The sequence below is a fragment of the Mizuhopecten yessoensis genome, unplaced genomic scaffold, assembly GCF_002113885.1.
Source record: "Mizuhopecten yessoensis strain PY_sf001 unplaced genomic scaffold, ASM211388v2 scaffold4321, whole genome shotgun sequence".
Taxonomy (NCBI): domain Eukaryota; kingdom Metazoa; phylum Mollusca; class Bivalvia; order Pectinida; family Pectinidae; genus Mizuhopecten; species Mizuhopecten yessoensis.
Window position 1 is genome coordinate 142233 of NW_018405487.1, and position 16465 is coordinate 158697.

Sequence of the window (16465 nt, forward strand, 5' to 3'; positions counted from 1 at the left end):
GTGTGTATACGCTCCCTATCGCTACAGTGTGTATACGCTCCCTATCGCTACAGTGTGTATACGCTCCCTATCGCTACGGTGTGTATACGCTCCCTATCGCTACGGTGTGTATACGCTCCCTATCGCTACGGTGTGTATACGCTCCCTATCGCTACAGTGTGTATACGCTCCCTATCGCTACAGTGTGAATACGCTTCCTATCTGCTACAGTGTGTATACGCTCCCTATCGCTACCGTGTGTATACGCTCCCTATCTGCTACAGTGTGTATACGCTCCCTATCGAAAGGCAAACTGTCCTGGGTCGAGTGGCATACACACTATACAACTTCGTCACATCGTTGCACAGGTAAAGTACACAAATCGTTCACTTCGTCAGAGCTTGACAGAGGGACGAGTGGGTCCTGAAACGTTGCGACACATTTAATACTTGAGATTTATTATTCGTAGAATATGGTGATAGCTTATACATCATCAGTCAAATTGAGAGATGAATTAAAATTAGTTTTTGATTTATAATTTACAAGAAATAATAGTACGTTCTTGAAATATTTCGGAGTAAGAATACTTAAATACTTGTATGAGGCAACACAGTGATAACACAAAGTCAGGTACATTACTTATACCGAATTTGAATAGACTGCTGTCGGTTGTATATATACAATTGTTTCCAATTATAAGAAAATATGATATGTGTGAACATTATACTAAACATTTCTTATATTATTACTATCGGATTTTGCAGTATATGGTGCTTCACATGAGTTACAAATTTTACATCTTATTTTTATTTGATTAAATGACAAAGTTGTTGCTATGACTTTACATTTATAAGATAAACAAGAACGTGGAAACAAAGGACTGCAGACATTCAACGTACTGGATATGTAACAGGGAAGACATTTCTTTCTACTCATCTATAAATAAAATTTTGTTTCTAGTTATATTGATGTGAAATGTGTGAAACGTTATGTTATACGTTTTATGTATCATTTCCTATCCCACTAATGTGATGGATTTCCTAAGTGCTCCATAGAGGCGAGTTTACTATATCCCTGCGTGTTGATATTTTAATAATCGATACGGCATCTGGTAATTGTTTTATATTTATAATGCTGATAAGATTAATGTTAACAATAACAATGCAATTAAATCTAACAAAAGGTCCTCCACTACAGTCTGACCCCCGTCTTTGCCATACGAGTAGTTGTTTACATATTCCACAACTAGAGCCGGGAGTCTGATGTTAAGTAAAAGTGCAGCATAGTGACAGCAAGTACGAAGACGTTACATGTTTTACACAACTATATATGGACGCTACGTCAACAAGATATATGTCGTCATAGACCACGTGCTAACGTTATACGTCACATTGAGCCAATGTATACAATAAACTATTTACAATATCTTTTCAAGATTTACTCGGCTTAAAACGTACCCGTTGCGTCATATCGACGCGGCTAGGGGGCATTTCTCTTTAGCTCATTATATACAGACTAGATATATAAAATAAATGTAGCATTCATTTTCGATGCCTCCGCCAGGAGTCGGACCCGAGACATCTGGCTCACTAGTTTTAAGCTCCAACGAATGAGCTAGAGAGAGATTCTCCCTAGCTGAATTGGTAGGAAGCGGCTAGTATTTTACAGGGTGACATACAAGTGTATTTGTTTTACAATAATTATAAAACAAAGATATTTGATGTTGGAAGAGAAAATCAATGTGATCCGATAGGTGATCCCTTACCTATACATGCCCGAACGGGAGGTTGATCCCTAACCGCGTTCGTTAAAGTAAACACTGTATCAGACTAGTAAACACGTTCGAAATCTGGTGGAGACACTGGACTTGGTTTGTTCTAAACATTTTCTTCGTGTTAGTAAGATTGGACTATGAAATAAGTGTTTCTATGTAACGTTCCGATGACTAGTATTGTATGTAATCATCAGACAAGTGGCTAGTGAAGCATTTGCCCACAAAGGTGTAAAATGTGAACGGGTTGTTTATAAATCGATGTCTCCCATAGTGTTGCTAATTTGTTCATGGATTATCTGGAGCAAGAAGCAATAGCCAATGCCCTCATAGAATGCAAGCCTAGATTATCTTGACGGCATATTTGAGATAATCAAGAAGGGGTCACATAAGAATTTGACCACTAATATCAACACCATAGGTGCCACTAACACCATCAAATTTACACGAGAGGAAGAAACCAACGGCTCAATGCCCTTCCTATACACTCTATTACTAAAGAGAGAAGACTGAACCGTGAAGATACTGGCCCATAGAACAGAGACCCATATGGACCAATACCTGAACTTCAAATCTCACCACCCTTTGTACCAGAAGTGAGGCGTTGTACGCACATTGCCCAACAAATGTGATACTTTGGTCACAAAACAACAGGACAAAATACAAGAGCAAAATCAAATCGCTAAGGCAATGACAATCTTGGCAAATCTGGAAGGGGCCCTCAAACGGGTACAAAACCAGTGTCAAAGTAAGGGGAAAACAGGAAAAGGCCAAACAAGGATAATATCAAAACCAAAGGTCAAGTGATCATCCCGTATATAATAAGTATATTGCAGTCATGGCATAGCAACAGGCATGAAGCCCCACAAGACGCTTCATAATATCCTAATACACCCTTAGGATAAAACACCTACAGAAAAACACTGCGACGCATCGCATATTGGAGAGACTGGAAGGCAACTTGGGGTTCGCCTTGGTGAACACCTGAAAGATTTACCAGATCAGAAAGGAAGCAATAGGAGTCCAAGATAAATAAATCGGCAATCATATACCATGCCTCACAGAAAAAGCATGTGGTTGACAGGGATAACTCCAAAATATTGGACAGAAAAAGCAATCTGTCAAAGCGGAAGATAAAGGAAGCCATCTGGATACATCGCAGTGGGTCAGTTCTAAATCGAGATGAATGGGCTGATAGACTCTCGCACATCTATGACCAAGTATTAAACAAAGCGTAGTTGAATTGAGTCATTTCGGTACATATATAACAACTATTATACATACGCTTTGTGGACAATTCGTTCACATTTACACACCGTTGTGGTCATACGCTTCACTGGTCATTTGAAATGGACAAAGTACACACTGTACTAGTCATCGAAACGTCACATATAAACACTCATTGATTGTGTAACAAGAAAACTTTCATCACAGAAACTGGCTATTATTTAGTGATAACTTCACTATACAAAATGATAATACATCGCCCAACAAACACCTACTTTATTCACGGAAAGTACACTACTTTTGTTTCACCTCTTATGAATGGTTGAATATTACATGAAACACTGCACATGTAACATACGTAACAAGCTTGAGCGGTATCAACTACTCCACCAAACCAGTTCTTTTAGTGATAACAAAATACCGAATCTGATTGGTATAAATATGAGGAATGATAATGAAAAATGACCTGTTAGATATCGTGTAATGCAAATAAAGATGCAAATGTCCGGTATATGTTTTACTCATAACATTTCATGTGTAGATAATGTCCTTAAACTTTAGGCAGTAGAAACCACATAGGTTATTGTCAGATATATTGCAGTGTTTTGGCGCTGAGTGGTGTAAACAAATAACAGGTAAGTTGAATTTATATTTCGTATTAAAGTTAAATTCTGTTTGGTGCTCTTGTTTGACATTGCCGTAGTTTTTTGTCTATTTTTCTTCAAATCATACTTCCAGATATGTTTTCGGCTGCAAACTGACCAATATATAATAGATTATTATATTTAGAAAATCATTCGGAGAATGTGTACGTCATCATTTTCTTTTAATTGCTATTTTAGGGATGATTTTAACAAGTCCTAGTTTGACTTTCGTGTTTCTATATATATATACAAAAGAAAGAAAACAAGTTTAGACTATCGGATCTCCAGGAATAAAACTAGCTAAAGCGTAAGCAGTGAACTTTAAAACGTATCAGTTTACTATATCAAAATGTAGAAAATGTCGTTTATAAATAGTTGACTTTAAATATGATAAAAAAAAGAACACTAAGAGGAATCGGTAGCAGCGATTTAAACACTTGGAATATATATTTTCTTATTTATCTGTAAGTCTCCCGTGACCCTTACACGTGCATGTGGATTTTACAGACTGATTTAAAATCAGGATGGCTTTGGACTTGACAATTCATATTTGTAATTGTTATTTATGTGAAAGTATTAAGTCTCTATAAAGGCTCATCTGATCTTGTTCTTTGTTATTAAATTATTAGTGCTTTTCTGTATACATTATTACAAAATAGCTATGCTAGTATAAAGGTCGAACGACAGCCCCACTTTGAAAGATTTACTATCAACAAACAGCATTTTTAAGATTTTATGAAAAGTTTAACAAGATACTATTGGACTCTATTCAAACATGTCTCCTTTTATTTTAGTCTAAATTAAATTAAATGGCATAAAATAAACACCAAAACAAATCTTATCTCAAGGAAAACCAATTTTGACTGAACCACCATTAACATTGATTTTCAGGATGTCCAGGACCCGATGTGCCTTTAGTACAATGTATTCGGAAGAAACGAATGTCGACACAGAAACTGTCGTTGACCCTGTCAAATATCGCTGTCATTGTTTAAAATTTGAATTCATAATCAAATGTTTTAAAAGAAATGTTTTTAAAAACGGAATCTAAATTCCATTACCTGTAAGCTCATTTTTATGTCATGGTCATTAATCATAACTAGTCATTTTGAATCGTGAAAGATTCAATTTTATATTATATAAACATCGCCGTTTTTAGTTACACTACGCCCAAGAGATACATTTTATCGATGTGACCGAAATACTGATTTGGCCTACTGTCGATGAAGCAACGGATGCTTACTGTCAGCTACTCTGGTCTTATTCTCCTCGTACAATTCAAATGATCTCAGCTTATCTTATATCTTATATCTAATTTACATTTTCCGTATCTTAATTGGTTTGAAGCATATTGTTATGATTTAGACAGTAACGTATGTGAATGATATTGGTAATTCCAGTTATTGACCTTCACATCTTGTAGCTATTACACAGTCTAAATAAGTTTGAAAATTCAGAAATAGTTTTTTCAATAGTCATAAAACTAGCACGATATATAAATTTCGATATTCCATAATTATTGTATAGCCGAAAAACTGGAAAGACTGATGTACGCTTTGCTTATTTTGGTGCAAAAGCTTGGTATAAATGCTTTGTTTGCTGGCCAAATATGTTTTATACGCTTATTCACGTGTGAACGATTTTGCTGTGAATGCATGATCATGTTAATTTCATATTTTACTCCACAAAAAGAAACATAATAATTGGTGTTACAGTTATAATATGATGGCCTCTTGTTGCTTATACAGTTCATACATATTCGTAAAGATGACGTAATGATACAAATTATATGTTGAGTCATTTGTTTTGTAAGCAGCGAAATATGTTTTTTGGTAAATCATTAAAAAGGGGGAGCTATAATTTTAATTAATTGTATTCAAAATAGTGTATCGTGCAATGTTTGTGTTTTTTTTTCCTGTGATAAACATATGCGATTCATCTAATATGAGTACTCTATAGCATATATTGAAGACAAAGTTCTGGATCAAAACTGATTACACAACAAATTATAACAGAAATTGATATTGATTCTTTTCAAAGATAGTGTATAAAATAATTGTGGTACGACCATCTTATTCCATGCCCCGAAATATGTTTTTGCTTTTGAGAATATTAAAACCAGCTGACACTAGCTGACGAAAGCATCTTATTAAAAAAAAACACAACAACAAAAATAAGATTTAATGTTTTTATTTTGGTGTCTCGAACGAACGATAGTCTAAATGCTAGCGTTTGTTTGTAAACATTGACACGAGGTTGGCAGAAAGAAGTCTGCCAATATTTACATATAATCATTTGCGGTGAACTTAGTCACGTTCTACACTCAAGTTATTGAGAAATAAACAGACTTGCCAGCACTTAGGTTATCAATTCAGAAACAGTGGTAATTGTTAATATATAGTTACAAAACCGGTGCATTGTTCGATGTCAAACTTTAATCAATCTTTATGATTATAAATTACAGGAAGTCCTCGTTTTGTAGGGTATATATAACGTAATTTCAACTGATATAAACGTTATACATAAAGCAAGTTAACATTTGAAAGTTTTTTGATAATTCGAAATATGATTATATCAAACGTGCATGTGTAAACAATAAATGATAACATTATAATGAGGTTAATAATTTTGACATCAATATGTTGTTTTAGATTATAAAAGATTAACAATTTAAATATTACTTTAATAACGCTGGAAATATATATTTCAGTGAAACGTCAGATGACTTTTGACTATAGAGATAGCATGCTTTTCATTCTGATGAAACCATGTCCTTTTTACGAGAATGGGTCCTCGAACATATTCTAGTGTTCATTCTGGCACGTGTAATATGAACTATCAGTTGAAGCATACATTGACTGTCACAGCTTAATTGTAAACTTGTAATTGCATAGCAGGTCATAAAGGCCCCTTCCTATGATGTTATTTTATACATATGTTTCTACGCACTTCCAACATGGATTTTGAATCTGTTGACTTTTGGTATCACGGACGAGTCCTAGATTGATAAAATCGCCTTGTGGTACGGTTAAACTGATTTGTTTACTTTTGAGCATCGACTTAATTTCGTACTGCTGCTTATCATCTTTTTATATTTCAGAGTGGTTCACTTGTAAACTAAAATTCCCCGAGATTGACCGGATTGTTACATAATATTTCCCGGTACGTATTACCTGAAATAATAGTTTAAGAAAATGACCTGATGTAGTCAAAAACACTTTTCTACAGCAGCCCGCTGGTACAAAGGTATTGACATATTTCATCTGGTAAGAAATGAAGTGTTTGTAGCCGCATGCAATATATATTCCACGTCGGAAAGTGTTAGGTAAATATGTGGCAATGTTGCGACTAAAATAACAAGTTGTTTATTATCTGGCACTTTAAAGCTACCGTACTTTTGCTTTTAAGCTGCTATTATGGCTTTTTATTCTTTTGATCATAAAAACTAATGATAAATCCTAAATGGACGAAACCGCCATATATTTCAGTAAAAGGCTACCGTTGAATGTTTTTTCGGTATCGACAAACTGTATTTGGGATTGTTTCGTCCTTACTGCCTTTTGCTCACTACTTGAACTGTTGAATCGAAAATCTCTGAAAAATATAAATTAACATGTAGATTATTTTCTTTAAAGAAAATGGCAAGTCCGAAGGTTGGACAACATGAATAAAGGATGTATTGATATACCTATACATTCCCCGCTATGTTTAAATATAATTATATCGTAAGAATGTGTGACAAAATACGTTTTTAACTGAATACCATATAATAACAATCGAAAACTACACAATGAGACATTTTTGGCATGGTAAGCAAAATATATTAATCATTATTAGTCGTTTCCCTTGTATTGATATATCTATTTCCACGTCGGTTCCTGTGTTTGATTGACCTGTCATTGTGTGTTGCCCTTTGATCTATTTTATGATATATTAACCTATAGGACGTGTATGACATTGACACTATATATCCTTCAAAGTGCCGAGGATACTACTGATGGCGTTAATATCAGCTTTAAATGTAATGTTCCGATTATTGATATTATTAAAAATAGATAACACTGACTCTTTCTTCAAGATCGATGTTCTAGTAACTTATTAAGCGTATACGACGTAAAAATCAAATGCTGATGATTCTGGCTTTGAGAACGATTTCGAAATCGTAAGATCTTTGGTATACATGTATATGCATTACGAAATTGTAGGCATTCATATAAAGCATTTTTTGCCAAATTGAATAAATAACCCTGAATATCTTTATATTGTAATTGATGAGGCAAGGATCAGGTAAAAAAAAACATGAGGTTAGAAGAGTTTTATTAGATTGCCCAGTATTTACAAATTATAAGAGAAATCAAATTCCGAAGTTTGATACTGACATATCCGTACTCAGTAATAAGGTAATATATATATATTTGATCTAATTAAAATATCAAGCTGATGCAAATATAGATGAGAATCATTGGATACTCAAAATACTGAAGATTTACTTTTTCTTATAAAGGCACTGTCAACTGACAACTGGACTCCAGTCACGAAGGGTGCAGTACTATCAACACTCTCTATCACCCTGCGAGCTTCCGGAAAGAAGACATTCCTTACTTATTTGCCCTGCAATATCTCTCTTTTTATGGCCAGTTTCGAGACGAAACATCGCGCTTTCTCTCGCTGTAGGTCGGGAGTAATACACCCTTTCGATTATTACAACCATTCACAAAACATGCTTTGTGAAGGCGGGATGACGTGTACTAAAGTGGATTATTGTGGTCAATTATATATAAAATGTCCCTTTGTTCAGTGTTTAGCTCTTTCTACCGCACATTGCTGCATCATGAGGATTTGGAATTTAGGAAAAGGGAACCAGTTCATATTTTTTTATATCAAGATTTTGAAAAGTAAGATTAGCGAATACAGGATCACCTTGTTGTATAATTATACAGTTAAGTTAAAGAGAATCATTTAACTTTTCTGAGTGCCGTTGTTAAATACTTACACAGTGTTTACCAAATTATATATGATTTTTCTTTATGACAACCTCTGTGAAGACCAGGTACGGTTTATGGTCTGAATGATCAAACGCGTACGTCCGTAATCTGTCAAAGTACTGATCGATGATGGCTTGTTTCTCATCCTCCGTTCGGGAAACAGACAACCCCTCGTAAAGTACGTGTTGCATCCACGGGTAGACCGATGCGACTATTCTGCGGGAATATTCCAGTTTTTCTGTCTTGTCTGTAAAATAAGAAAATCATTGATATCTTTAAATTGTTTTTGTTTCAGAAGTAACAACTACTGATAATACTTTGCTAACGATTATATTTCGATGGAAGTGGTGCAATTTACACAAAAATGATGTTAAAGGCAGTTTTGAAATTATTGAATAAGCATTAAGCTTATATTTCTCATTGTGCTACATATGATACATATATCGATTTGGTACTTACTATTAGTTAGATAAATAAATGTAATGTGAAATGTAAATCACACGGAATTGCATCATGAACTTGCAGGGCAAATTGCTATTGACCTGATGTTATTTATAGTGTAGCCAATGCTTTGATTCCTAGATACAATGTAGTATACACACTATTGATATTTTGATCCTCCATAGATGTACTGCAACATTGTATATGCGTTTAAGCAATGTTCATTTCTCGATGTCCTGTTATGTACTAGCAATAATGCCATGTTTGTCTTCCTCTTAAACAAGAACATGTTATAATACGTTACAAACGATCCTGTATCAGTAAACCAATTAAAACAGTGTACTAATTGAAGATTTCTTCACCACATACCTACATACTGCAGTCCTCTCTATATTTTTAAATATTACTGGCTAATAATCTGACAGGAGAGTTAAAAAAGCATGCTCGCATCTACACAAAACGGCCCTTCTTTTCTTCGAATAACTTCCTCTTAATCAAAGACCTTAACATCACGTCATTGTAGTGATAATAATAATGTTAATGCGAGGGTCTATATACCGCTTTATCACAACCTAGTTCTTTGGTCGTCTCAAAACGGTTCCGACATATTATCCCTGGTTATAGGGCATTTGCAACCAGCCAATATCTTTATCAACTCCATGGGGAGCATGTAGCCAGTGCTACCATTTCTGCGCTCACAGCTAGCATTCAACAGCATAGCCCAATCATGTACTCATTTACAGCAATAATACTGTATATGTATATGCTACCGACTTTCTCAGTACTGTCTTCTATACTTAACGCATGTCAAATAATAAAATGTATGTATTCGCATGAGTTTATACAATGTTAACAATGTGCATGGGATATTCGGCAGTACAGTTTCGCAAAAGTATCATGCTTTTTTAAGTTTAAGAGCATTGAAATACTATAATTTGAATTCAGGTTGGCGAACATGTGTAACATGTTAGGATATCGACAACAGAACAAAGCTGTGTCAGGATTTCAGAAATTACAAATGTATGCGTTTAGTAATCGTTTCGTCAGAGAGCGACGTTCCTTAACAATAGTCATAAAATCTTATAACCATCATATACCCTGAAGATTCCTCAGATATTCGCAGCAGTTACTCGCTCCTAAACAGGGAAATATGATACTCTCGATATTACAAATATATCCAATTGGCATATTTCTGAACAATGTTTCTACTCATATTCGCTTTTGAATATTTTCCTCAACCCTACCTACCGCCATTTGTGTATGTTAATATCCTAGTATTCAAGGCACGTGTTGCCCATCCTTATGCTACCTGAGTGTAGCTCACCTTTGTTGACAATATCAAACGTTGGGTGATGCAGATAGTGTTTAATTAATTTCACAGACACAAGTTCCATTCCAAGTTCCCTTACTTCCGGTAGTGCACTGGTGAACGGTTCCTTGAATTCAGCGGGCGTTCTCAGATAGTCGCTATTGAAGTTAGTTGCAACGTACTCTTCCTTTAAGTATATAAGTCGTTTAAAAATACTATAAATATTTATTTAGAAAGGGAAAGGAAATTAATATATTTTGTTTTAACAAAAGCAACGCTCCTAAGTTTAAATGTTAAACACATTCTTAAACTAGCATTTCATGTTTAGTCTGCAGAAGAGTGTAAACGACACTGCAACACATTGCGGCCATTTAAGACTCACCAGGTGTAGAAAAATTAAAAGAACAGAAATCAATGTCAAAACATTTTGAAACATATATAGGAATATATCAGCATGAAAAGGTGCATATAGACTAAATAAAGTACAAGTTGTGGCAAGACCTGCGAGTATATAAATATGCCATACCACTAAACTGTTTTTGTCATTGGAGTATCTGTGATCTGAGGTGGTAATATGGCACGTGTCATACCACTAAACTGTTTCTGTCATTGGAGTTTATGTGACCTGAGGTGTTACTATGGCACGTGCCATACCACTAAACTGTTTCTGTCATTAGAGTACCTGTGACCTGAGGTGGTAATATGGCACGTGCCATACCACTAAACTGTTTGTGTCATTGGAGTATATGTGACCTGAGGTGTTAGTTTGGCACGTGCCATACCACTAAACTGTTTCTGTCATTAGAGTATCTGTGACCTGAGGTGGTAATATGGCACGTGCCATACCACTAAACTGTTTCTGTCATTAGAGTATCTGTGACCTGAGGTGGTAATATGGCACGTGCCATACCACTAAACTGTTTCTGTCATTAGAGTATCTGTGACCTGAGGTGGTAATATGGCACGTGCCATACCACTAAACTGTTTCTGTCATTGGAGTATATGTGACCTGAGGTGGTAGTATGGCACGTGCCATACCACTAAACTGTTTCTGTCATTAGAGTATCTGTGACCTGAGGTGGTAATATGGCACGTGCCATACCACTAAACTGTTTCTGTCATTAGAGTATCTGTGACCTGAGGTGGTAATATGGCACGTGCCATACCACTAAACTGTTTCTGTCATTGGAGTATATGTGACCTGAGGTGTTAGTATGGCACGTGCCATACCACTAAACTGTTTCTGTCATTAGAGTATCTGTGACCTGAGGTGGTAATATGGCACGTGCCATACCACTAAACTGTTTCTGTCATTGGAATATCTGTTACATGTGGTGGTAATATGGCACGTGTCATACCACTAAACTGTTTCTGTCATTGGAATATCTGTGACCTGAGGTGGTATTATGACACGTGTCATATTACTAAACTGTATCTGTCATTGGAGTATCTGTTACATCTGGTGGAATAATGGCACGTGCTATACCACTTGAAGAACTGTTTCTGCCACTGGAATATCTGCCACCTCGGGTGGTAGTATGACGCGTGCTATACCACTTAAACAACTGTTTCTGCCATGCAAGAATCTTTTACCTGGGGTGGTCATAAAGGCGAAACTACTGTACATTGTTATTCATCGGCACACACATTAAACAAAACAAACAGATACCTACATACGATCAGTGTCTTTTTACACAAAAAGTATCAAAATAACTTACATAAAAGGCCCTATTTTAAATGCAAAATCGTTTCAGCTATTTTTTTTACAAATCGTTAGCAAATAAATGAAAGATGGCAATTATTGATAGCGTCAAAACAACAACAGATACGACAAAGTGGCATCATTATAAGTAACGACATTTACAACTACTTGTGACTACTTTGTTCATATCTACAAATATATTTGCTGTAACACATCATAGAAGATACAATAAATATATTCGCTACTTACTTGCGTAATAACACATTCCGTTGCCATATCGGACACGAATCTCCCCAGGCTGAGGAGTCCCTTTTCTACAGTCATCGATTTATCGCCATTACCGTCTGAAGATATGTTCATCGTGATGAGAAATCCACCTGAAAGGCAGATCATGAAAAGTATGTAACTGGCAAAGATGTCAATTTAGGTATTATGAAAGTATGATTCAAAGCGTATGCTTCAATTCGTATGATGAACCCACACATAAAACTGCAATCTGTCATTTCGCGTTTAAAATTATATTTAGATCAATAATAATTAGCCCAAATTATAATGTTATATGAACAAAATAATCATAGCATTGGTTAGAAGATAGTTATTAGAATAACAAATAGAAAAATGGATGATAATATACTTCGTGCTAGACAAAAATCAACAGCCTACATCAGCCACCGGCAGAATCAACTATAATCGAGAAGGAAACAACTATAAAGAGTGAAGCTACAAGGGCTTCCTGGTAAATATGTCTGTAACCGATCTGCGTTCATACTGGCATGAACATTAACAATATACCGTTCAATCTTGAGATTTACATTCTAAATATTTAGTTATTAATGACCTAAAATTAGATATTCCCTTGTATCACATAATCGGCCTGTTATCCAGTGAATTCGCCAGTGTAAGACTTTTGCATATGTCACTAGTGTAATATACCCTGGAGAGGTGTTCATTAGCCGTGCCAGTCAGAAATCGATTGTGACGTCATACTATGGACAATGACGTGACGTCATCCATTGTGAATGCCGCAACAAAATGGCTGTCTCCGTTTGATGAAGCCCTCTACAATTTGGCTTTAAAATCAGTTATATGAAAGCCAATTAGTTACCACAACATGATTCAATTACCAGGTTTTAGTTCCCGTCCCCTTGAAATCACAAAAGACCTCCAATCATCTTTTGCCTGTTCTTTCATCAATCGGAGTTCAATGGCATCTGACTTATCAATGGATATTCCATTTTTGATTTGACAAACCCTGAAATTGATTGATAACATACGGATTTAAAAACATATTACTTTTTGGAAAGTTCTAAATATTATATTCTACAGATTTTGCATGATACAAACGATGAAACATAGTTATACATCAAAGATTAAAACTAATGTTTATATTCGACATCTATTAGAGGACATAACAGAATATGTATTGCTGACCGTGTGTGTACATAAAAATATTCTGAACTTTGAATGTGATAAAATAATTGCATAACGTCATATATATATGAGGAATTGTTGCTCTACGAACACAGCTTGACACGTAATCGAGATTGGCGCAAAACGTGAAAACGTTGTGGTTTTTGATGTTTTTTCAAATGTTATATTGCTTGCTGTTTTGCTTGGAAATGTCAAAATCATGTTAACGTTTAAATTGATAAGGGGGTTTGTTACACGTATAGCGAGGTTTGTTACACGTATAGCGAGCGAGGTTTGTTACATATATAACGAGGTTTGTTACACGTATAACGAGATTTGCTACATACATAACGAGGTCTGTTACACGTATAACGAGGTTTGTTACACGTATAACGAGGTTTGTTACATGTAAAATGAGGTTTGTTACACGTATAACGAGGTTTGTTAAACGTATAGCGATGTTTGTTACACGTATAACAAGTTTGTTTTACACGAATAGCGAGGTTTGTTACATGTATAACGAGGTTTGTTACACGTATAGCGAGGTTTGTTACACGTATAGCGAGGTTTGTTACACGTATACAGTAACATATTATACATCAAAGATTAAAACTAATGTTTATATTCGACATCTATTAGAGGACATAGCAGAATATGTATTGCTGACCGTGTGTGTACATAAAAGTATTCTGAACTTTGAATGTGATAAAATAATTGCATAACGTCATATATATATGAGGAATTGTTGCTCTACGAACACAGCTTGACACGTAATCGAGATTGGCGCAAAACGTGAAAAAGTTGTGATTTTTGATGTTTTTTTAAATGTTATCTTGCTTGCTGTTTTGCTTGGAAATGTCAAAATCATGTTAACGTTTAAATTGATAAGGGGGTTTGTTACACGTATAGCGAGGTTTGTTACACGTATAGCGAGCGAGGTTTGTTACACGTATAGCGAGGTTTGTTACACGTATAACGAGGTTTGTTACACGTATAACGAGGTTTGTTACACGTATAGCGAGGTTTGTTACATGTATAACGAGGTTTGTTACACGTACAGCGAGGTTTGTTACACGTATAACGAGGTTTGTTACACGTATAACGAGGTTTGTTACATGTACAACAAGGTTTGTTACACGTATAACGAGGTTTGTTACACGTATAGCGTGGTTTGTTACACGTATAGCGAGGTTTGTTACACGTATAACGAGTTTTTTACACGAATAGCGAGGTTAGTTACACGTTACATCTGGCTGTTTTATGTTGCTATTGAATCTTGCTATACACAAAAATAAAATCAAAAATATTCATTTTGGTATACATCTTTTTCACGATTTATTTTTAACATGCAACTGTAAAAACAGCTAGATCACCTGTTCCGACGTCCAGTCGCACTAATAGATTGTTTGAAGTAATTCTTACGTTTCTAGTAAATCACGTGACCATCATGAGAGACGACGTAAACACATCCTCGAAAAATCTTCCCACGTATGACGATCGCGTGTAAATTTATACAGTATGGCTTTCAGTACAAACAAATATTGGTCGGCTTATGGGTTAGTTAGTTATCAGGTTGCATCGTCCTTTCAACAGCTAAGTTCATTTATAGACGTGCCTCAATATGTGGTGTGTGTTCGTGCATGTGTATATGAGTGCAGGAGACAGTGTACCGATATGGTTTAAGTGTTAATGTTCATCTGATCATGTTATAACCTTCCAATGCTTTAAATGTTGCGAAGGCGTCATATAAACAATATAAGCATTGACCAATTATATACCATGCCATAAATGCAATAAATTGTAGAATGCTTTTCCAACTAGCAAGTCAATTTTACTATGAATTTGCTGTCCAACTTTAACCATGACAGTCGATTACGACCACAATCATAGATACACAATAAGAGTTATCTAAGTGCGTAAAATAATATCAGTTTTATGACTAACTGACCGTATTTCAAACGATATTCTTAAAACTTAATTATGTATGGTATGGCTTGATTTTATTACATTTTCGTGCAGATTATAGCGGAACGGAGATACATGTCTCTGTAGATTCGGGAAAAAAATATATATAGTGTCCCGGTAGATTCGGGAAAAGTATAAGTCTACGAATATTCGGTGTTCTTTTTAACAATGGCAATCATATATACAGGGACAAGAGCCTTATGACTAATTTACTGTATTTTAAGCGGTATTGTTAGAACTTAATACCGTCTGGTATTGCTTGATTTTTTAACTTGCAGATTCCGGGAGAGTATATGCCTATTGTATCCAACAACGTATTCTACTGAGCGGCTTATTTAAACCGGCAAACTGGCTTCGGCTAGGCAGCACTAACATACCGCCTCCAGCACGAACACATACACACCAGACTCCCCCCCCCCCCCCCCCCCCCACACACACACATTCACACTGAACACATGGAAGCACCGCCTTAAATGACCTTGGCTGCTAGTGGATGATAGACAAATGAAATAAAAAAACGCCAAACCATTTCTAATATTCACACATACAAAATGTATTGAAGTTTAAAGTTATTAGCAGCCTGTAAAAACTCCTAATTTTCGAAATAAATCTGTGCTATAAATCTAGTAATCATGCCATAAAATAAATATTTCCGAGTCAAAATTTTAACGAAAGAACAGAAAAAAACCCATATGCAGCCATTAGTTCATGCCAGCTTACCATTACGAAAGTAACTTCTAGTAAAATGAAAAAATCGTCATTAAACTAAATAAAATTAGGCTGATGAAATTGAAAAATACGTACTGTTTAGACAAATAATGTGTAGCTACAGAGGAAATCGCGAGGTCCAGGGAATTGTTAGGGAGACACTGTTCATACATAGTCCTGGGTATGATCACCGGGTAGACATTACCTCTGACCGTTAGTCCGGAATCCTGTCCGTCACCTGAATTGCAAGGTATTATACCAAGATTTTTAAAATCATAGCAGTGCCTCTTGGATAATCGTCAGTGAATTATCGCTGATCTATCT

At 35.5% G+C, this 16465-nt stretch overlaps 1 protein-coding gene across 2 annotated transcripts; it reads right to left on the reverse strand.

The window, feature by feature from the left end:
* Positions 1 to 7126: 7126 nt before the first annotated feature.
* On the reverse strand, positions 7127 to 16455 carry LOC110448802 (probable S-adenosylmethionine-dependent methyltransferase At5g38780). Of its 2 annotated transcripts, none has more exons than XM_021495248.1 (6): positions 16238 to 16455; positions 13183 to 13310; positions 12308 to 12372; positions 10372 to 10543; positions 8615 to 8853; positions 7127 to 7215 (listed from the first exon to the last, which is right to left on the reverse strand). In XM_021495248.1, the coding sequence occupies exons 1-5, from the start codon at positions 16312 to 16314 to the stop codon at positions 8630 to 8632; spliced, it is 666 nt and encodes a 221-aa protein (XP_021350923.1). In that variant the 5' UTR covers positions 16315 to 16455; the 3' UTR covers positions 7127 to 7215; positions 8615 to 8629. The 2 variants fall into 2 exon arrangements, with proteins under 2 accessions (XP_021350923.1, XP_021350921.1); XM_021495246.1 differs by having other exon boundaries at positions 12308 to 12435.
* Positions 16456 to 16465: the final 10 nt, after the last annotated feature.